This window comes from Sphaerodactylus townsendi, linkage group LG01, assembly GCF_021028975.2.
Source record: "Sphaerodactylus townsendi isolate TG3544 linkage group LG01, MPM_Stown_v2.3, whole genome shotgun sequence".
In the NCBI taxonomy this organism is placed as follows: domain Eukaryota; kingdom Metazoa; phylum Chordata; class Lepidosauria; order Squamata; family Sphaerodactylidae; genus Sphaerodactylus; species Sphaerodactylus townsendi.
The window spans coordinates 152170570-152192945 of NC_059425.1; the positions used below are offsets into that span (position 1 = coordinate 152170570).

The 22376-nt window shown below is 39.1% G+C and overlaps 1 protein-coding gene across 1 annotated transcript in view; it reads left to right on the forward strand.

The window, feature by feature from the left end:
- CSMD1 (CUB and Sushi multiple domains 1) overlaps positions 1–22376 on the forward strand; it is a 1361167-nt gene that overhangs the window by 1317001 nt on the left and 21790 nt on the right. Inside the window, exons 61-65 of the mRNA XM_048497567.1 lie at positions 1241–1414; positions 6101–6174; positions 10646–10757; positions 11820–11999; positions 16001–16045. Coding sequence (XP_048353524.1) covers positions 1241–1414; positions 6101–6174; positions 10646–10757; positions 11820–11999; positions 16001–16045 — 585 coding nt within the window. The remainder of the gene's footprint in view (positions 1–1240; positions 1415–6100; positions 6175–10645; positions 10758–11819; positions 12000–16000; positions 16046–22376) is intronic.

The window sequence follows — 22376 nt, forward strand, 5'->3', positions numbered from 1 at the left end:
TCTCTCTAGAAATAGGTATACTTCTATGGCAAAATTAAAATATTTCTTATGGAACTATTATTTGTTACCTTGCCATTATCTTGATCTTCCCATTTATTATCCCATAGTAGCTGAAGATTGATGTTAAGTGTGCACTCTTAGACTGTCCAAGGCTATTCATTTTATTGTCCTGAACCTACTGTCAGAACTCTTAGACTGTCCAAGGCTATTCATTTTATTGTCCTGAACCTACTATTAATTCATAAGTGAAGTTCATAAGTTCATCATTAATTAGCATATAAAATAGTTTAAAAACTAGAACTTCTCAATGTTTTTTTAGTCCATGAACTGAAAACATTATCTGGGAGGAAAAAAAATAAAAAACTAGAATGGAAAAATTCAATGCAACATGATTTACAGCCCCATCCAAGCCCAGAGGCAGTGGGACATGGTGCAAGTTCAGCGCCACCCCGTCGTCTCCAATAGGGCTTTCAATTAGCACAGGGAGCTCGAAAAAGCACAGAAACTCCGCCACCACCAGAAATACATGTGCCACAAAAGAGTGACGTAGGTCTGAGGGCCAGTGCACTGCTCAACCAGCCCTAAATGCTGGGAGGACTCTACCCCCAGGAATGAGCTGGCTCACCCCGCCCCCATTCTTCTGAGCAGGACACCACTATAGCTCCCTGCAGTCTGGACTTTTGAGTTTTTTGGCAGTGGGGCTGTGGTACTCGTGGCTGCCAGTTCATCTGCCCCCTCCACTGGGTAAGTGCCCCAGGGAGGGCAAATGCACTGGTGCAAGGTCACGCCATTTCCAGAAGCCCTTTCAGCTTCCCGCCTTTAGCTGGGGGTGTCAGTCTAAAGAAAAATGAAATAGCTAAATATAAAAAAAAATCAGAATCCAGATTGGGAGATTTGGGGATGGAGCCTGGGAAGGACAGAGACTGCAGTGAGGGATAACGTCATAGGGCTCACCCTCCAAAGCAGCCATTTTCTCCAGGGGAATGGATCTCTGTAGTCTGGAGATAATTTGTAATTCCAGGGGATCCCCAAATCCCACCTGGAGGCTAGCATCCTACTAATTTAACATTAATAAATCTTTAAACTTTTGTTCTCCAAAGAGATGCCATTTGACAAAAATTCACTAAGTAGTATAGTGTCTGGCAGTACCTACAAATCAGTGATTTGCCTGTTCATTATATGTCCATAACACAGGAGCCTGAGAAATCTATATGAAGTTTGTTCTCTTTTCCTACAACAGCTGTCTTTTGTGGAGAGCCTGGTATTCCAGCTGAGGGACGGCTTAATGGTAGAAGTTTTACCTACAGATCTGAAATAACCTTTCAGTGCAGACCACCTTTTATACTGATCGGTTCATCAAAAAGAATCTGCCAAGCAGATGGTGCCTGGAGTGGAATTCAGCCAACATGCATTGGTAATTGCTATAGTTATTTATTTCTATGCTTCTTTGCTCAAAAACAAAGATATTTTTTCCTATATTGATGAAATAAATAAAAGCATGATCAAAAATTTTACTCTGTTGTATATGAAAATCACCTCTCATATCGTCTCCAAATTGTAATACCTGTACAGTAACCATAGAGTCTTCCTCAGTGGACACGTTAACTTTCTCATAGACACTAGCCTCACTAGCACCTCACTTTGGCAAGGACTTTGCACTTTGGCAAGGACTTTGCATTGCCTATCATCTTGTAAATTTGGTATAATGTCACGAAAAGCAGCTGCTGTGCTTAGGCAGTACACTCGCACGCTGTGTCCATGGGCTAAGTTCTCTGGCAGGCAAACTAAATATGCATAGCTGATTTGCTTCGGTCACAGCACAGTGTAAATGAGATACAGAGACTTTGCAAAATCAAAAGCTCTTTTGCCTCACATTTAAGTCCTGGTGCCTCACACCTAAGGCCTGGTGAAAATCTGAAAAGGGGGAACAAAGAAGAAGTGATATGGTTTTATTTGGTGATCATGCTGTATTGTATCTGCTTTTAATCTGATCCCATCCTCATCCTACAGCCCTGGTCCCATGTGTTGCCCTACCCTTCACACCCCGCTTCACTGGAATATGGATTTTACATGATTTTCCTGCAATATGTACTGGCAAATGCCAACAGCCATATATTGGTGTGTTTGTGTAGCAGAATGTCCAGATATTAATACAGGCCAAAATGTGCAAAAGTTAAAAGGGTTAATGCAGTCAGCCGAGACTGGCTTTTGTCTATGTGAATTCCTGGCATGTCTTGTTTTGGGTGGCCGAAGTAGCTGCTCCCTCCTCTTGAATCACTGAAAAACAGATAGGATGCAACTCATCATAGCTAGTAGATATAGCAGTGTTAAAGTACATTACATGTTTATTTGACCATTAGTGGTCAGAACTGTTGCTTCTTGTGATTATACTTTATTTTGGCAACATGGCTTCCCTTATGGTGCCCTTGAACACAGTGAACTGAATGTTGCTGTGCCAGGCAAGAGAATATTTTTGGATTCTATGGAGAAGTTTTGATAGTGCTCAAGCCTACTGGCATTATGAAGAAACTAGTACTCCTAAGTCAACTTACAACTTCAACAGACCTTTATTAGGCATATCAGTAAAAATAAAACAAAATACAGGACAGAGCGGGTATTAGAACAAGACATAAAACTGGACAAAGCACGTAAGGTTGGTAAGGAAGAGGTGATCAAGCTTCCATTAAGTCTTTGACTTGAGCACTTCTAATAAAAATTCAGCTGTTTTTCCAGTTATCCTGCCGTCACTATTATTCAGCAGGTGAATAGTCTTTGTATGCTCCGAACAAACTTTTTTATTCCCTAGAGCCGTGACTAGTAGGCAAGAAAACATAATAGGCTCGAGGTTCTCAGCAGTATCCCCACTACTCCTAAGTCTGTCCCATCAATTGATAAAGGCTGCTAGCCAAAAGTTCCTTGCTGTTCCACACTGAAGGAGTCTGCATGTTCAGAAAATGCATGTGGTATGACTATCAGACAGTGCCGTTTTAGAATTCCAGAGGATGGGAAGCACATATCAGGAAGGAGGCTAGCCTAGACAAATTCTACCATGGACAAAATTCCAATGAAATAGCTTCCATGTGCAATGTGAAATGGCACAATCTGGGAACTAGTTATAACATTAGAATCACAAAACAGTGAGAAAGAGTAGAATATTTTCTCTTGATAGAGCCAAGAAAGGATGAGACACTAAATGATGAACTGTGATCTCATGATTTGAGCTAAAGTGTTTTACAGTCACAATCTTTTACAAGCATCACTTTCCCCCAGAGGTGACACTGTCCTCCCTGCCTGGCAACAGTTATTCAATTTGGGCAGTTGTAAATATTACCCTTTAAATCAAAGATTGTTTTATGTTGGTGGGATATTGTTTCATTTTCCCATTAGCAGACACCCTTGATTGCTCAAGTGCATTAAAAAAAAAGACTATGTCATGTGTTAGCCTCCTTTCTGTCTGAGTTCTGAAGACCTGAAGATTTCCTTTGTAAATAAGACCATTATGCATCCTACTGACAGAATGATTAGACAAGTCGACTGAAATTTGAAATCAGGCTAGAAATGAAATAATACCCTCACTTTGGGATTATGAAATAATTATTACCAAGTAGAAAAATGCCCATCATTTTGATAGATAAGATGTATAGAAAGCTTGTATGCTACAAGGACCCTTGAATGTCCTCTGCTCACAGAAATTCACCCTCCCTCAAGTTCCAGCATCCCGTGTAAGGTTTGTGTTATAGTCTACTCATAAACAACATCCTCAAGTTACTTTCTCTACAGGAACAAGTGGCAGTCTTTCAAATAAGAAATAAAGGAGTACACTCCAGAACTCCAGTGGGTTGAAGACCTATTCATTAAGAATCAAGTCAATCCTTATTTGCAGTGATCCTATTCTTGTAAAGGCAGGCTGCAAGATGAGTATTTGAAAGACTGAAATGAGACTAATATATTTAGTTGTGAAATTATGGTAGTCAATTCACTTTACTCCACATTTGGCAACACATTTGACCACTATGCTTCATAGTGAAGTGTCTTGCAGTAAAACACATAAAATGGATTACATACATATTTCTTTAAAATATTCATATTTCTAATTGCATGTGCATAGGTAGTTAAAGACACATGCATGCTGTTCACATTATAACTGTACATTGTTTGCAAGTCTGGGCACGCAGCATGCTGGTTATGTTTATCGTATAAGGAACGTGTTTCTGTATATAAAGTGCCATCAAGCTGCAGCCAACTCATGGCAACCCCAACTTTCCAGACAAGTGAACAGCAGAGGAAGTTTGGCATTGCCTTCTTGTTCAGGGTCTTCCTTGATGGCTTGCCTGCCAAGTGCTGACCCTGCTTAGCTTCCAAGATTTGATACCATGCTACTTTCCATCCTAGTTGTATGAAGAGAAGAGCCATTATAATATAAACTCGTTCCTTAAAGCCAATGAATAAAAAGCTCAAACAAGGTTAATTTTTTTTTTCTTTTCTTTCATTCTTTGAATTATCAAAATTTCATTCTTTGGTTTATTGAGAAAACCTTGAGATCTATATTTATTTGCCAAATACAAGAAGCTACTTAAAGTGTACCTAAGCGCTTGGCTGTGAATGGGGGATGAGTTGATTCCCTTACCTCAAACGAAAGATTCATCCTATATTATTACTGACTGATTTTGAAGGTTCATTAAGTAGCTTTACTACCTGGGAAATAGAAGCCTAGAGATCTTTGGGATCTTTGGTGATATTGTTCTATGCCATTGCATTTTGGGTTGAGGCTCTTGTAGAAAGTTGCTTGGCCACATTTGTAATTTGAAGTTGTTCCATTGTTTTATTTCACTCATACAGATATGAATATACACACTCCGATGACTGGGCTTGCCTGATTTTACTGTTTAAAAGCATCTGTGTGCATTTGTGTACCTGGATGGTCCAGGCTAGCCTGATCTCATCAGATCTTAGAAGCTAACCGGGATTGATTCTTGCAAGACCGCCAAGGAAGTCCAGAGCTGATATGCAAAGGCAGGCAATGGCAAACCACCTGTGAACATCTATTGTCTTGAAAATCTTATGGTGGTCACCATACGTCAGCTGCAGCTATGCAGCACTTTCTGGCACCATGTGCATAAGTGCATGTTCAGTAAAATACATACTTTTGAAACAGCTACACACTTGGTGATTTCTTAGTGAAAAATATCCATCCAAATGTCACAAGCCTTGGATGAGAATGTGCATCTTAGCTCGGAAAGAAGCATGTACGGTTCTCTATAATATTTGTATGCATCTTCATACAAATACGTGCAGATTTTATTACCCATATAATAAAATAGTGGTATGTTAAACAGTTCGTAATTGAAATTAAAATGTGAAAACCTGACCAGCGGAGAGACATAGCAGGAGACTTACTGTTTAGAGACAAGTCTTCTGTAATTAAGGGAACATATCCATTATATAGTTTGCACGACACTATCAGATCCTGCTTTCACTATCATTTTTTAAGAGCATGTATGGCATCTTCCCATATTAGTAACTGGAGGGCTGGTTTTCTTAGCTGTAATCTATATTATGCTGCAGTATAGTCTATATTATAATGAAGTACTGGGTTCATCTGCAGGGGGATGAGTTGTGTTTGATCCATTTTCTGTAAATACTTTCTTAAATGCATGGGTTGGATCCAGTCATTCTGCAAATTCATGCCACTGGATTCTACCTTTCCCTCAACAAAATATTCTAGTATGCATGCCTATTAATGTTTCCTTTATTTATTTGAAATATCTTATGTCATCCTTCCATCCAAATAGGGTTACAAAGGAGGCAAACATGTAAACATTAAAACAGCATTAAAAATAAAGTATATATAAAGTAAACAATTCAATAGAAACATATGACCACACATGACAGCCAATAAGAAGGAGTGTCTGTAATAGTTACTATGGGGACGGGGAGGAGTTTCTGTAACGGTTACTGTGGGGAAGGGGAACATATTCCAAACAAAACAAATAAGATTTCACTGGTTGGTGGAAGACCACAATAGACTTGCCAGTGTTAGCCTTTTCCATTTTTCTTCTTCTGCTTTTTAATATTAGTGTTTCTCTATTTTTAATTGCAGATCCTTCTCATAACAGTTGCCTCGATCCTGGAACACCACATTTTGGAATACAGAATAGTTCTAGAGGCTATGAGGTAATTATTTACTTTCAAAATATGAGACCAGCATGGTTTAAAATGTCTCATTTTGCTTTTCTAAATACTTGAGATCTATTTTATATAATAATCCCTACACATTTTAGAATGTACTCTCAGACCAGTGTTTAAGAAGCTTTTTCTAATAATTTCATTGGAGAGTTTAGCATGAAGCTGTGTTACAGCCCTTGGATAAGCAGGCAGTTATTATTTTTTTTCACCTAAAGGGAGGGAAATGCGCCGTACTCATTGTGTCTAAAAACATGCAAGTGCATGGTCCAGAAATGGTTACTCTCCAATTAACATTTGTGAACTTTGCTTGATGTCCCAACAGATAATTTGTCAAGTGACTTAATTTAACTGGTAAATTATGATAAATTTCAAGCACAAATATTGAAGTTAAAATTACTATGCATGTTGGCCGATGCGCTGCTTGATTGTGTGCTCTCCATGTAATCCCTCAATTATGCATGAGGCATTAGCTTGAGGATCTGTCTTGAGAGCAATTGAGAAATTGTTGCAAAAGTACATAAACACCACAGTTGAGCTATCCTTCTGCTGAGTTATGAATGCATGAAGTTAAATTCCACTACAGCAAAAATTGCAAAGGTTGTGAGGTAATTAAGAAATCAGAGATTCAGTGTGCCTAATCTGAAGTTTTGACTCCCATCACAGCTTCTCCTTGCCTTTCTCTGCTGCTCATCACTATAATATCTAATAATTTCCGAGATGTTAAAGATAAGGAAAATTCCCTCCTCCTGCCTAATTTTTCAGCTGATAGAAGTGGAAAACAGTGGTAGGCTAGCTTTATGCCATGGTCCAATCTGTTTTCTGTGTTAAAGCAACTGAATCTTGAAATTATATACCTGCAAAAAGATGTTTCTGAAACTCTGACTGTTGTAAAGTCACAGTGGGGCCCGGTCTGTGTGGTAGCCATGAAGCTCATTGGCTATATTCTTGGGCAAGCTGCTCTCATTGTTGTAATGACAAAATAGAGGAGGTAAAATCCATGTACACCCTCTGAGTTTCTTGGAGAACGGGAGGGATAAAATTATATGATAGACAGTGAAAGAAACAATGTCGCTTTCAGGTTGTCCTCTTGGGAAGTCTTTGTAATTCTTTTACTTAAATTAGTTAAAGCCATAGCCAGAGAAAAAAGAAGTTGATGAATACATCCTGGCAATTGAAACTGACAGGTAGAATTTCTATTTAAAAACAAAACCACAAAAAGGTTATTGATGATATAGGATGTAGTGTTTCTCACATGATGATTAAACTTCTACCAGACTGTTGATTTGCAATTTTAGTTGTATATCACATTGTCAACTAAGCCTTGTATCCAAAGTCTTATTTTTACTTGGGCAGAATCCTTGTCCATTTTGGACAAAATCCTCTATTGCAAGTCACCTTCCTCTGTTTAGACACTTCCACTCATGCAAGACCAATATCATTTCAATGAACCAAAAAGTGCCCAGTACTAGAGAAATGTAGTACATAGTAGATGACTGCTTCAACAAAAGACTAAGGAAGCACAAGCAAAAAAAGAAAGAAAAGAGCTTTGGATGCAAGTCCCAATTCTTGTACTATTTCCAGAGTGGTACCTGTATTTCCCCAGGGTTTCCCCAGGGTTAGTTCACGTCAGGGACGTGATTGTGAAAGGCCAAGATGGTCCCAATTTGCACCTGGTTTTTCAAGGAAATGATCAGAGGATATTCCTGCCATGGCACTCCCAGCATCATGTGTGTTTGAGACTTGACAAACAGGGAAGATTGTATGTGTTAAGCATATCCAGTACTGCTTCTCTGTCCAAACTGGTTATGAAAAATCAACGGTGGAGGGTCTGTTGCTTAGCTTGGCAAGCAGAAGTCCCCAGTTTCAATCCCTGGCATCTCTCTGCCTGAGACCATGGAGACCTACTGCTAATCTGAGTAGATAATACTACCTTAATGGACCAGCAGTCTGCTTCAGTATAAGGCACTTTAATGAGTCAAATATGTTGGTATTAATCCCACTCATTAAAAAGAATATTTCCAAAATTATAGTTCACATAATGATTGAGACCATCAAGTGTTAGTTTCTATTGGTAGAGTGCTGAGGCCAGACCACTTTGCTCTGAAGGCCTGGGTAGATATTATTGTGTCTTCCTGTTAAGGCAATGGGTGCATTTATGCCTGCCCAAGGAGACTTGTGGATCCAGTCAGTTTCCAGAATGCCCTGTGGGATCCGAAGCCTACTGGTGGTTCTCTCATTGGGAGAAGCTATCAATGAGAGAAGTTTCATTCAGGGGTCCAGTTTTATAAACCCCCAAAGGGGGTGCCCCCATCCCCCATTGTTTCCATGAAAGCTAATAGGAGATGGGGGCTACCCCTTTGAGGGTCCATAAAACTGCACCCTCTGAGCCAACCTTCATGAAATCCAGACGATATAATCAGGAGAGACTCATGAAGATACCCTGAAATTTTGGTGCCACTAGCTTAAAAAATCCACCTCTGACAGGCACCTCAAATGTTTTCCCCAGATTCTCCCTTTGAACTGAGCTGGCTCCATTACAGTCAGTGGGGAATTTCTGGGTGTGTGTAAGCAGGCCAGGGCTCACTAAACCTGGATGCTATTGCCAGGAGTGTCTCCTGATGTCACCCTGAAAATGTGGTGCCTCTACCTTGAAAAATGTGCACCCTAGTTATTCCCCCAGAAATTCCCCACTGGCTACAATGGAACCAGGTCAGAGAATCTGCCAGGATCTTCTGCAAGTTCTATGGTGGGAAAAAGTAATTGTGTTTTCCTCAGCATAAACTTACATGGGGCTTGCTGTTATGCCCAAAGGGAATTCTCAGAGGGATTGGGGGGGGGGGTTCTTTAAGGGCTTGCTGTTATGCTCGAAGGGAATTCTCAGAGGGATGGGGGGGGGTTCCTTTAAGAAAACATTAGGGAAACTTTTGTTTAAAGAGAATCCAAAGTGGCTAGGTGCTTTGGGTTCCCTTTAAACTTTAAAGATCCCTTCAAAGATATTTAAAGTTTAAAGATCCCTGTTGGGAAGCATTTTTAAGAACAGATGCCCCAATGCCAACATCAAAATGGTGGTCTGCTATTACAACTGATCTCCATATGACAGAGATCAGTCCCCCTAGATTGAATCCAGAGGAGCCTAGGATTAGGTTCATAATTTCACGCTCTCTACCAGCATGGCCACACTGGCCAATCTCCAGAGGCTGGACGAAATTGATGTTCCTGAACATCTGATTCCCATCAGCCCTACCAGCATGGCCAATTGGCCATGCTGACAGAAGAGCTGATAGGTTGGACTCCTAATTTATCTCCCTGACTAAGATAAAAATGGCAGCTTTTGGAGGTGAATTCTATGGCATTGTACTCCACTGAGTTCCCTCCTCTCCCCCAACTGGCAATCCTAGCAAGAATAGCAGTATTTTTGGGAAGAGCTGCCTAATCAACAGCCATGTGCTGATTGCCGCATCACTAAGCCTGCTGAAAGTGGATTGGGGGGTGGGGTGGGGGAGAAGTCACTTCTTTCTTCCCTGCTCTCCTTTAATCTCTGCTGAAAGTGGGTGGGGAAGAAGAAAAGTCACTTCTCTCTTTCCCCCCTTCCAGCAAAGAGCCTGATGAAATTTGGGGGAGGGAAAGCCTGCAGAGATTAAAGGAGAGCAAGCATCTTTAAGATCCCTGGCCTGAACAAATGCCGAAAGGAGCAGGGAGGAGAGAAGTCACTTCTCTTCCCCCCTCCTCTGCTGAAAGTAGGGGGAGAGCACCTGATGAAGGGGCGGGGAGAGGTGACTTTTCTTCTCCCCACTTTCAGCAAAGATTAAAGGAGAGCAGGGATGTTTAAGATCCCTGACTTGAACAAATGCCGATTCGGCATTGCTGAATTAATACAAGTCAATCTGATTCGGATCAGCTTGTAATCGGGAGGCTTGCATTCAGCTGGAATACAAGCCAAATCCACTGAATTGTGCTGCAATTCAAGTTTTTTTGCGATTCAGCCATGCCGAATCACCAAGTCTAGTTATGCACTTAAACTGCGCACCTCCCCTTCCAGTTTACAATTTACTCTCCTCGCTCTTCTTCTGTAATTAGGAAATGGGGATTCTGTAATTTGTATTGATATTATTTTGTCACAATCTGGTGAGAAATTTAGATTTTAATATTCTGCAATTTTTTTAATTTGTGTCCCTTTTGTTGTGTTTTGTTGTTTATAAGTCACTCTAAGTGGCCAGTGATGGAAGGGTATAAATGTAATAAAATAAAAAATTAAAAAATTATGTTACTTTCAGTATCCCCAATGTCGTCGTCGTCTTCTTCTTCTTCTTCATTATTATTATTATTATTATTATTATTATTATTATTATTATTATTATTATTATTATTATTATTATTATGGTAGATTTCACAGCTGCCAGATCTTTAGCTGGTTGTGGTTGTTGTTGTTGTTGTTAATGTTACTGTTATTACTTTTTAGGTTGGGAGCAGAGTCTTTTTCAGATGTAGGAAGGGATATCATGTCCAGGGCTCTACTACACGCAGTTGTCTTGCAAATTTAACTTGGAGTGGCGTACAGCCTGAATGCATCCGTAAGTTTTTTTAAAGCAAATCAAATGCTCAATATTTCAGTAACTTTTCTTTTTTTAAGAGTATGATAAATTGATTTCCTGGTGGCATAGGGTCCCTACTGAAAAACAAAATCTCCCGACCTATTGAGAAGTCTGGCTCAACTTTGACCAATGTAAACATTTCATATGCTTATGCTATTGTGGGACTATACCATCTAAAGGTTTTACAAGGGTGTGTGGATTTCTTGTTTAAAGCATTTCCATATTAGAATCTGCAGTCAAGGAATGTGTTCTTAAGCATCACAATGTGTCTTCAGTTTTGCTCCATGCTAGTGGATTATGTGCTGATGAAAATATGGCTTTTAGAAGCCTTAAGAATGGGTGTTTTCCCACCATGCTCCATTCCTTTTAGAAATGAGTGTACAGTAAATGTCCCAGGCTATGAGTGAAATGCTGAAAGATTAATGCTTTTAGATTTCTGGTTCAGGGACATTGGCATGCCTCTTCAATAAAGTACGCTGATGTGAATCCAGTGTAACCTGAGGTTCTTATCTTATTCTACATTTTACTTTGAGCTGTCATAAGTGTACAGATCAGGGCACAAAGAAAGAGGCAAGTATTGTTTAAGCAGCTTTTATAAGCAGTGTAGCATAATAAAAACCTTTCTATGGAACCTTTATTTTGTAGTGGTTTATAATGAATTTATTTAGCAGTGAAATCACTCCATAATTTTCAAGGTTCTTTGAGTCGTTGAATAGGAGTGATGCTTGCAACAGTGACAGCTCAGGAATTCACTGTACTGATCCCAGTCTAATTTGCAATGGCATGTGCTTTAGCTTTCCTTGTCTTTTTCTTAGTTACTTTCCTCATAATAGATGCTTGCTGTGTACAGTACAGGAAAGGAAGGTGCTTTGTATACCTTCACTTGCAACTTTTTGCACTCATTTCTTACACTGCATGTGTGTCAACCTCAGCAGAGAAATATCACGCTAAGCTCTTGAGACATAAAAGGATTATAATTTCGATTCCTAACCAATGCTGGTTTCTTTTTCTTTATTTTTTAAACAAAAACAATCATTTCAGCTCACGCTTGCAGACAGCCAGAGACACCACCAAATGTGGACGTGAAGGCAATAGATCTTCCTACCTTAGGCTACACTTTGGTATATACCTGTCAGCCAGGATTTTTTCTTGCTGGTGGATCAGAACATCGGACATGTAAGCCAGATATGAAATGGACAGGAAAGTCACCTGTTTGTAAAAGTAAGTCCCTAATTTTTTTTAAAAAAAGAAATGCTTCAAATTGCTTTCACTTGAAAGTCAACCTCATCCCATTCATTTTAAGGAGTATGGGGAGCAACCAATAAGGTGTACTTTTAGTCAATAGGACTTTGCTTTAGGGAAGTGTTGTTAGGATTGCTGATATAATGTGTGTCAATTCTGGGTATTAATCTTTTATCTCTTTTCTGACAATAATGACTGGAGGAACAACAATAACCAGGTTGAAGAAGTTTACTTTTCTTCTTTAAATGGTATGACACATATCACACATACAACTGTTCAGCTGGACTCCAGCAAGCAGTATGAAGGGTTGTTGAGAGCACATCCCAGCTTGGATTCCAATCTTGTTTCCACCTCAGATGCTGGCAGCATTGGTAGTAAAACAACCCCTCTGAGGTATCTCTTGAGAAAAGGTGTCACAAAAGGGTGAAGAGAAAAAAGATTAGGTAGTATAATAAAACGAAGACAAGATGCAGCAAGTCCATAAATTCTGCTATTAGAGATGCATTGACAGGCGTTCTCCTTTCCCTCAGATCTGACGGCCACATGCACAACAATTTTTCTACCAGAGGGATACCTCACAATGTTTCTAGGAACATAGTCATGGTACACACAGCAGAAAAGGAGTATTATTACCCCATGATGGGGATCATGGCACTTGCTGCTGCAAGGACTTGGAGATGGAACAATTAATATCCATAGAAGAGATGGTTCTGAACTTCTTCTCATATGAAGTTCTCAGTGGAGAAGTGATTTTCTCCCCAGGTTTGAAATCTCCCATACTTGCTGCTAATTAAAGAAAAAAAGTTAGGGGAGTGTAACACACAGCTGCACATCACATCCATTTCAGCCCTCAGCTTTCTAAACTCTTTCTTCAGGACTAATTTGTGTTACAGTTTGCCCAATTAGGAGCCCCAGCTTACTATATCTCATGAGAGAACATCTCTCCTGTTAAACTATATTTGGTGGTATCTGTTTTTTTTAATAAAGTTGACCATATCAACTTGGACAATTTTATTAACCCTGGGGTGTGTGATTGGGAATTTCCCTCACTCCAGAGGAGTGCAGCCAACCAACTGTTCATCAGTCTTGAGAAGGGAACCCACCGGCTTCCTTATAAATGACAGATCCTTTCCTCCAATGGAAGGGCTTTGCTCCAATGGAAAGAACATTTCTCTGATGCAAGAGGCTCATATGTGGGTTTGGCATGGGCAAAGGCTCTGTCTGCTAGAGGAAAATGTCAACCTACAGAACATTTCCTTCTGTAGGAGAACATAACCTTCTTTTCTTTACACACTTTCCTCTTCCAGTGAGCTTAGTAAAGATTCAAGGTATAGTAACACATGTATGTGACTATGTGGTACCAGTTTCAGAAGGAATCACCTATGATTGTTGCTGTTTAAGAATGCTCAGCTCACACAGCCATATTAACTCATACTTTCTTGTTAGAACTCCATTTACATAACAGTTCAATACCTGGTAGATTTTGGAAAGAATGAGAGGCTTGCCTTCGTCATGGTAGAGCCTGCCCTCTTGAACACTGCTGACAGAGAGCAGATGGTGATACTGCTGGACTACATCTACACATTGTTGTATGTTTTGATAATTATTTGTAACTAGACTGTGTGGACCAGTCAGTGCAACCACAAATGATTGCTATAGTATAATGATAGTGCAGCATCCAATGATGTGTGGATACAACTCTGGATTTCCTATTATATAGTTTGATTTTCTATAGAATTGAACTATTGATAAATTAAACAAATTATTTATACAGATTGCATAAAACGATAGAAATGTGTTCTTGTAGATTGCTTATTTCAGTTTGTGTCAATCTTAAAATGTTTCACATGTGTTTCTAAGTGTTTAAGGAAAACTACATGTAATACTATAAAAGTACTTTTTTCTTCATACCTTGTCAAGCTTATGAAAAATCTCCGAATAAACTAAATATCTGTGTATTTGGTTTTTTATGTATATGAAATATTTAACAGTCTGATTGTTTTAGAAAATATTAGTTTATTTATTGCCATTAAAGTAAGAAAAAAATGTACTTGGGCAAAAAAAAATGTTGCTTCAGGATTTCACTAGTCAGGGGTAGGGAACCTGCGGCTCTCCAGATGTTCAGGAACTACAATTCCCATCAGCCCCTACCAGCATGGCTAATTGGCCATGCTGACAGAGGCTGATGGGAATTGTAGTTCCTGAACATCTGGAGAGCCGCAGGTTCCCTACCCCTGCACTAGATCTAAATTTTTGAGGACAATCTCTGTTTATCTGCTGCACTTGAACATACAGCCTAAATTAGAAAATAAGGATAATGTTCAAGGCAGTATTTTATACATGGTTCACCAAACATCATTAAATGTCAAAATAGAAATGCATTTTGTTGAACTTGTATAACAGTTTGAAGTACATTTTAGGATGAATCCTTTGAACTAAGCCAACATCTAGATACTGCTGTCTAATGCTGATTAAGACTTCAGTAAACAAAAGATAAAGTAGCAATTTTGTACTGTTCTGATTTTGTTAAAAGGTAAGGAGCAACCAGAATAGTCATACACACATGATTGAATCCATATCATGTTTATACTTGGGCAAAAGGGTGATGGTTCGTTCAGTGGATCTGTGCTATTTTTTCAGGCTTCATTACTTATACTAACTATGCCATCATCTTCACTTGCACAAACCAGGCTACTGTTTCCTGCCCCCCAAACTCCATGCCTGAATTGTGCTGCACTACAGAGAGCATCATCATTTCTCTGTCATTATTTCTAACTTTTTCTATAAATGGAAACACAGCCTTATATTCTGCATATTCTGCTGCCATGGCATAAGACATCATCTCAGCTTTGGAGAATTTTAGGAGAACCCACATGCAAGAAGCACTCTTCATGCAAGGGTCCTGTTAAATACTTACAACGTAATGGAAAACCCAATTTTTTCAGTGCACCCAATCCTGAAACTTATGTAGGGCTGAAATTCTGTAAACTTTCTACCACCCCACTTTGTTGGAAAATTGTTATGTTGGCCTCATTAAAACCATTATATCTATATAAGGGTGCTAGTCAAAATCTAAGGTGAGGTAGTTCATGGCAATGCATTGTGGGATATGACATATAGCACAGTTTGTGTATATGTGACCATAGTTGCGTAAGCTCTAGATGTAATGGGACAGGGCTTACTCACATTACCAATGGCATTTTGATGTCACTTCTGGTGAGACCTAGAAGTGATGTCAGCATGTCATTGGCACCACTGCTTCCCTCCCATTTCCCCTTTCCTCCAGTAGCCCAACAAGTAATAGCAGGGGAAGAGGACTGCCAGTAGGAGTTCATAGGCCTGGCTTGGACATATCCCAAGATGTCACACTGCTCCCTTTTCTCCTTGATCTGAACAGCCTTAGCAGCAAACCCATCTCAAGACTGGCGTGCCCGCCAGTGACACTCTATCATTTTTTCCCAAATTATTTCCCAAATTATAGCACATGCTGGAAAAGTTGGCCACTGTTTCATGTATTATGAAGTCTTGTCATTGTTCTGGCTGTTTCTGGTTTATGCCATTAGACAGAGTAATTTAACAGCAGGTTTCTAGAGTACATGTAACATAATTATGAACACATAAGTACGTTATCTTCCTTACCAGTATAAGGCTCTCTGTTACAGCACTGTGGCTGATATAAAACCAATCATTTTTTAAGAAATGAGAACAGTAATTATTTCTGCAAATTTGCTTCAATACAAATGTTGGACTCCCAAGAGATTTCTCCTATTTTTTTTGCTGATGAGTGTGTAGAATTATATTTGCTTGAATATGTAACATATTGTAGGTGTTAGTTATTTATTGTAGGTGTTAGTTATTCCTGCTATAAATGATAGGTGTATTGCAGAACACACAATTGCCTCAATCAAGCATTATGTATCAACATTCTATATAGTAAACAGTATGTTCATAAAAATGATAATTTGTCTTTTTACTTGTAGGTAAAGGAATGAGAGAAGTTAATGAAACAATAACTAAAACTCCAGGTTTGTATACGAGAACAGTTTTAGAATTAAATACTTTAAATTGCTCTGTAGCCCAATATTTCGCACATAGAAAAATTATTTTTAACACTTTAACTGAGTGATTTCATTATCAATGTCAAAACAAGAGAATGTCACAAACTGTTGACATATAAAACCTTTTCTGAAATAGATAATAAAAAGCAGGTACGAATAAACAAAAATAAGCAGGTAAAATAAACAAAAATAAGCAGGTAAAATAAACAAAAAAAAAAAGATTTGGGTGCTGTGTGGTTTCCGGGCTGTATGAAGATCCTCCTCTGAAGATGCCAGCCACAGATGCAGGCGAAACGTCAGGAGAGAATGCTGCTAGAACACGGCCATACAGCCCGGAAACCACACAGCACCCAAGTGATTCCGGCCGTGAAAGCCTTCGACAATACAAAAAAAAAGATAATTTGAGGCATTATTTAAGAATTTTCCGTTGTCTAGATCGCTTCGTATTGCACATGGAGTCCACATACATAAATAATTCTTCATGCAAAAATTTGCCCCCAAAGGGTAAACTATGTCCTAATCTATTCTTAGACTTGGGTACTAATCTATAGTGAGTTAGCAACATAAGCTGTATTTAGACATAGTTTTGACCATATTAAACTGTGATGTATCCAAATCTGGCTTATTTATGAGCTCATCTGTGTTTGCTTCACTTCTCCCTCCTTACCTTCTTTCTTTTTCCTTCTTTTAAGCCCAGTTTTGTTGGGTGAAAAGGAATCCTCAGACAAAAATATTCTCAAAGACCCAATGGCTCAAAAGGTTAGATGCCGCCCAAAAACCTGAGAACATTCTTTAGAGTCAGTGGTGGGATTCAGCACGTTCGCACCACTTCGGCAGAACCGGTTGTTAAAATGGTGCTTGTAAACAAACAGTTGTTAAATCATTTAAATCCCACCACCGGATTCTTCTCATATGGAGAATCCCAAGCTAGAAATTAAGGGAGCAATCCTAAAACAGTGTACATGGAGGTAATCACCATTTTAATCATATAAATGCAAGCATGTATGTCAGCTGTAATTAAAGTGCCTTCCTAAGCAGAGATACACCCATAGAAAGTTATAGCTCTGTTCAGGATTGCACTATTTGTTTTCTATGCCTGGCTTAGAATCCCAGTTTGGGGCAGGTGAAAGTAATTCCAGTTAACCTTTGTGCCTGGGCGGTCCAATCCAAAGCGGGGAGGGATTGAGCTGTGGGAGCAGTGAAGGGTGGCGCCGACACATTTGCCCACTCAGCCAGTGAAAGAGGAACCCATTCTGGCAGAGGAAGCAAAAACTGTGGCATCCAGCTACTGCACAGATCTGTAACAGGCCAACCTGGAAGTCAGGGCCACCACAGAGCTATACTAGCATCCAAGCAGAACCCAGTGCAGGGGGGTTGGCTGGGCCATTCCTAAAGGTGGAGCATTCCAGCATAAAAAGCAAGCCCCCACCCTACAGAATTACTGTTTGTTCTATGGGGCAATACAGGAGGCTGGAGGGATTTAAACTTACATTTTTTTCGTGCTGCTCAAATCCACTGTGGAGGTACTGCAGTGCCGCCTTTACAGCACTGTCCCCAGCTGCTTCTGTGCTCCCCTCCACGTCTGGGTTGCAGTCTTAGATATATATCTTGGTTAAATATGGCATGTGCCTCACTGAGATTCTTCACATGAGAAAGGAGGAGGGGAGGCATGCACATAAGCAGACGCATCTGAGCTTAATAATGCCATACTACATTCTGGCTGCAGTCCTAAGTAAATTAACTTGCTTCTAAATTTGCCAAAGTCACAGATGGACTTAGAACAGTGGTTCTTCTAATGCCGCAACCCTTTAATACAGTTCCTCAAGTTGTGGTGACCCCCAACCATAAAATTATTTGTGTCTTGGTTCCTAAGACCATCAGAAATATGTGTTTTCCGATGGTCTTAGGCGACCCCCGTGAAAGGGTTGTTCGACTCCCAAAGGGGTCACGACCCACAGGCTGAGAACCACTGACTTAGAAGGATATAGTTCTGCTTAGAATTGTACTGTAAGAGTCCTAAACATAACTTTTGTTTTGCTAGGTTAACTTTTTATGTAAGGGAACTTGTTATACGAAGGAACATTCAATCATGTTGATCCTCACTTTCTAAAATGAGACGGCATAAGACCAAGTTTTGTCACCTCTCTATGAACTAAGATTAATTATGATTATTACAAATAAGAAGTTGGATTAAAATGTCTTTATATTGGAACATGTACTATAATCGAGAGCCTTATAATAATAGTGGAATTTATACTGAGCTTTTAGTTAAAAAATCTGTTTTGCTTTAAATTTTATGAAAGTTCAAATTAGCAAGTTAAAATATATTTTAAAATTCACGTTCTTCGTGCCATACATTTAGTAATGAAACTGATTTTCATGCATATTTGTTTAAATACATATATTATATGATCAAATGTTAAATTCATTACAATTGCTCCAGATGGACATTTTTGAGACCAACACAAACAGTTAATAGGCAAAAGCAAATGTTCAGAGATCCTTGAAGCAAACAGGTTAGAATATCTCTTTTCAGGCAATGAGACTGAACATAAGAAACAGCTGCATATTCCTAAAACAAACTATGTGACACCGATTCATCTCTTCCACACACGTACACATCTCGGTGTCTGATTAGAATATTTAAAACATTTGCATTCAAGTATCCAAGTGCATGTCTCAGAATTCTAGTATCCTGTTAAGTATATAACAAGTGCGTAGGTAAACTAAGTTCTGCCTTTGCATAATATATGAAATGGCCTTTGGAATGCACAGCTATTATTGCTGACAATGAGATGAATCCAAATATGCCTTTCATCATATTAAAAGTATCCCCCATTCAGCAAAGAGCTATTTTACTCCTCAGTTTAGAATGTTGAACAAGAAATAAGCAAAATCCACAGATGTTCTGCTTATGCAACAGTGTAGCTGAAATCTACCTGGAAAACACAAAGCATGGATTTACAAGCCATATTCATGAAGATAATCCTAAAGGCTTCACACATCAGCACATTCTAACTGTGGATATGCATGGAAATGCAGTGCCCATAACTAAATTAAGTAGTCTTTTCTAGTGATCAGACTGCCAGAGAATGGCCCATTCTGCACAGCACAAATAAGACATCCTGGGGATATCTTTTGAAAAGTCACCTCATTTTTTTCCCAGACAGCATGGAGAAAAAGACATCAGAGGAAAAAGAGGCTTTTTATCCTGCCCATCATTTCCTCCCACCCGAGCGTGATGCTCTCATGCCCAACATTTTATGATGCTGCAGTGATTCTCTGTGCCTGCACCCATTTGCTGAGATTTTCCCTGGATGTTTGCTCTCCAGGCTTTGCTCCTGGAAGCCTTTTTAGCTTGAAAAGTACATGGTTGTACTCAGCTAATCCTGCCGATTCCGGCAATATATAGTTTAAAAAATTTTCAATGAGCTATCTTCAAAGACACAAACACCCAATATGGAAATCCCATCTGACTTCAGGCAAAAAAGTCCATATTTTTGTGGCTTCAAAAAAAACCCACATAGAGCTGAAATAAGGCGTCCTGAGGATGTTGTGGATAAAAAGCTGTGCAGGGTTCCTCCCCAAGATGACCTATTTTTCCCCCCATCCTCAGGATGTCTTATTTGTGCTTTGCATAATGGACCAACGATACTTTGAACTTGGATATTCTTTTTACGCCCCTGTTAGATTCAACAGGAACCAATGCTTCAATAATATTGTTAGGGAGGAGTAGAAACCCCTTCCTCCCCCTACACAGTGTCAGATTTTTTCACATCATGCTTCAGTTGAATTAGGCAAAGTGGGCTTTCATGCAACCATTTCAGCCCCATTCCCTCAGCAGGCACATTGGTGAAGGAGGCAAATGCACCATTTTGTAGTGTCACTCCAGCTGATTGTTAAATCTATATTCATTTTTTAAAATTTCTGCTCAGGCAAATCCTTTGTGTAATCCTTCTATATTCTCGTTTATTGATTGCTGTGATTCATTTTAGACTGTCACAGAACAGTACAGTTCTCAAAGCACTGCGCAAAAAGAAAATTAAATTACAGCCACTAAAACCAGCAAGGACCAGTGATAAATAGCATTAAAACAATTGCAGTAAAAAACCTTAAACTTCAAAATAAAAGCAGATATAAACAAATCAGATATTTGAGTCAGCGTGGTATAGTGGTTAAGAGCAGGTGGACTCTAATATGGAGAACTGGGTTTGATTCCCCACTCCTCCACCTGAGTGGCAGAGGCTTATCTGGTGAACCAGATGTGTTTTCGCACTCCTACATTCCTGCTGGGTGACCTTGGGCTACTTACAGTTCTTTGGAACTCTCTCAGCCCCACTTACCTCACAAGGTGTCTGTTGTGGAGAGAGGAAGGGAAAGGAATTTGTAAGCCACCTTGAGTCTCCTTACAGGAGAGAAAGGTGGGGTATAAATCCAAACTCTTCTCCTAAATTTAATAATTATATCCCAGTATTAAATTCATGAAGAACACTAAAACCTTAAATAAAAAACTGTATATTAAAATTCAGCAGTAGTCATAACTACAGAAAAACTAAACATTAAAAGTTTGAGAGAACAATGTCACCTGATATTGTACAATGAAAGTGCACAGTGACAAAGAAGGAATTTCACAATCAAGGTGTCACCATGGACCTGTCCTTTATGACCACATGTCATATCTCAGTAGAAGGGGGACCTTCAACCATGCGTTGGATTACTATTCCCATGTTGGATGCACTTCATATAGGAAAAAAGAGTAAGATATCAGTAAGTTCAAATCTGTAAAGATAAGTACAGGCACTTTTAATTGTGCTTGAAAACGAACTGATTGCTAGTACAACTCTACAAACGAAAAGGGAGAGACAGAGAAATGATTGAATAAGAAAAATAGGGTAAACCCAAAGATTGAGAAAACCTTTTGGTTTACAGCGTCTTCAAGACTGCCAAGATATGTTCTCATGAAGATGTACCCATTAGCAGTCTTGCTATGCAAAATTTCACTTCTCAGAGAAAGTAGTGGACAAATTTTGATCTTCAGTGCCTGATAAAAATACACGCAAGTTTAGAAGCTGCTCTTTCAGAAGGAGTGTACATACCCCCTCTGGAAGAAACCAACCTCATTTCCCATCAAATAATAGCATTTAAGTCTTCCCTATATTAGACTTGCAGTCGTCCAGCTCATTACTATCTTGTCCCACTCATTACTATCTCCATAAATCTAATTTGAACATGTACTGCTCCATCTGATCTTACTGAAAAGGAGAAATAGATTGTCATTGGCATGGTAATGACACCTCATTGAATATCTCTGAAAATCTCAGTCGTTTCATGCAAACGTTAACTAGCAGGATAGGATAGAACCCCACAGTGGAAGTGCTACAGGGTCCTCAGCACCATCTTTTGGTACCAGTTGGCCATCTAGGATCAGAACCAGTCATGGTGGCTCCCTGATATACCTTTCCATTCAGTTTATCCAGAAAGATGACATGGTAGATGGTACTGAAATATTAATGAATGTTGATCAAAAAAACCATCAAATCACAATATTTAACTCATTATAGCTAAGGGACAATAGTGCTTTTTTTCTGTTTGTGTCAAAAGTTTTCAATATGTCCTTTGTGTTGAATGTACAGTATGTCCTTGTGTTTTTTGGGGAAAAAATCTATGCAAAAGGTATGCTTTCTGAACCTCAAAAGCCTACAAGTTTGTCATCTGTGATCATATATGAGCTGATTTGAGATACAAACATAGAACACTGTGTTTATACTACTCAGTTGATATTCACATTTTCCTAAAGGTTTTGCTGTTTCTTTTTTCACACTGCAAAAATCAATTAAAAACCAATGGATATGCAACATCTGCCAGACCATGAATTCTTTCTGCTTATTTAGAATGACATTTGGTATTTACATTTAGGTAGGCCTTTTGATTCAGTGGAATTTAGGTGAGCATACTTCTGCAGTGTCATAATGAAACTCAAGATCTGTAGAGTTGGATATATCCATTAAAATGTGGACGAATGTAATTAACTCAGCACATATAATGATAGTTTAAACTCTATTAACGTTTCACAACACACTCTGCTCTGTCAAAAAGAATATGCCTGTATTTTTTTTCTATTGGGGTTAGTAGCTGACCAGAAAAGGGAACAATTTCCATGTGGATTTACAGGAGAAAGAGTTAATCTGTCTTCCCCTTAAGTGCTGTAGTCCTGTGCACCCTCCCCCCATGTCTACTTTTCAAGAAAATGAAAGAAAAATTACAACCCTGTTGTGGCTTTAGGGGGTAGCTGTATTAA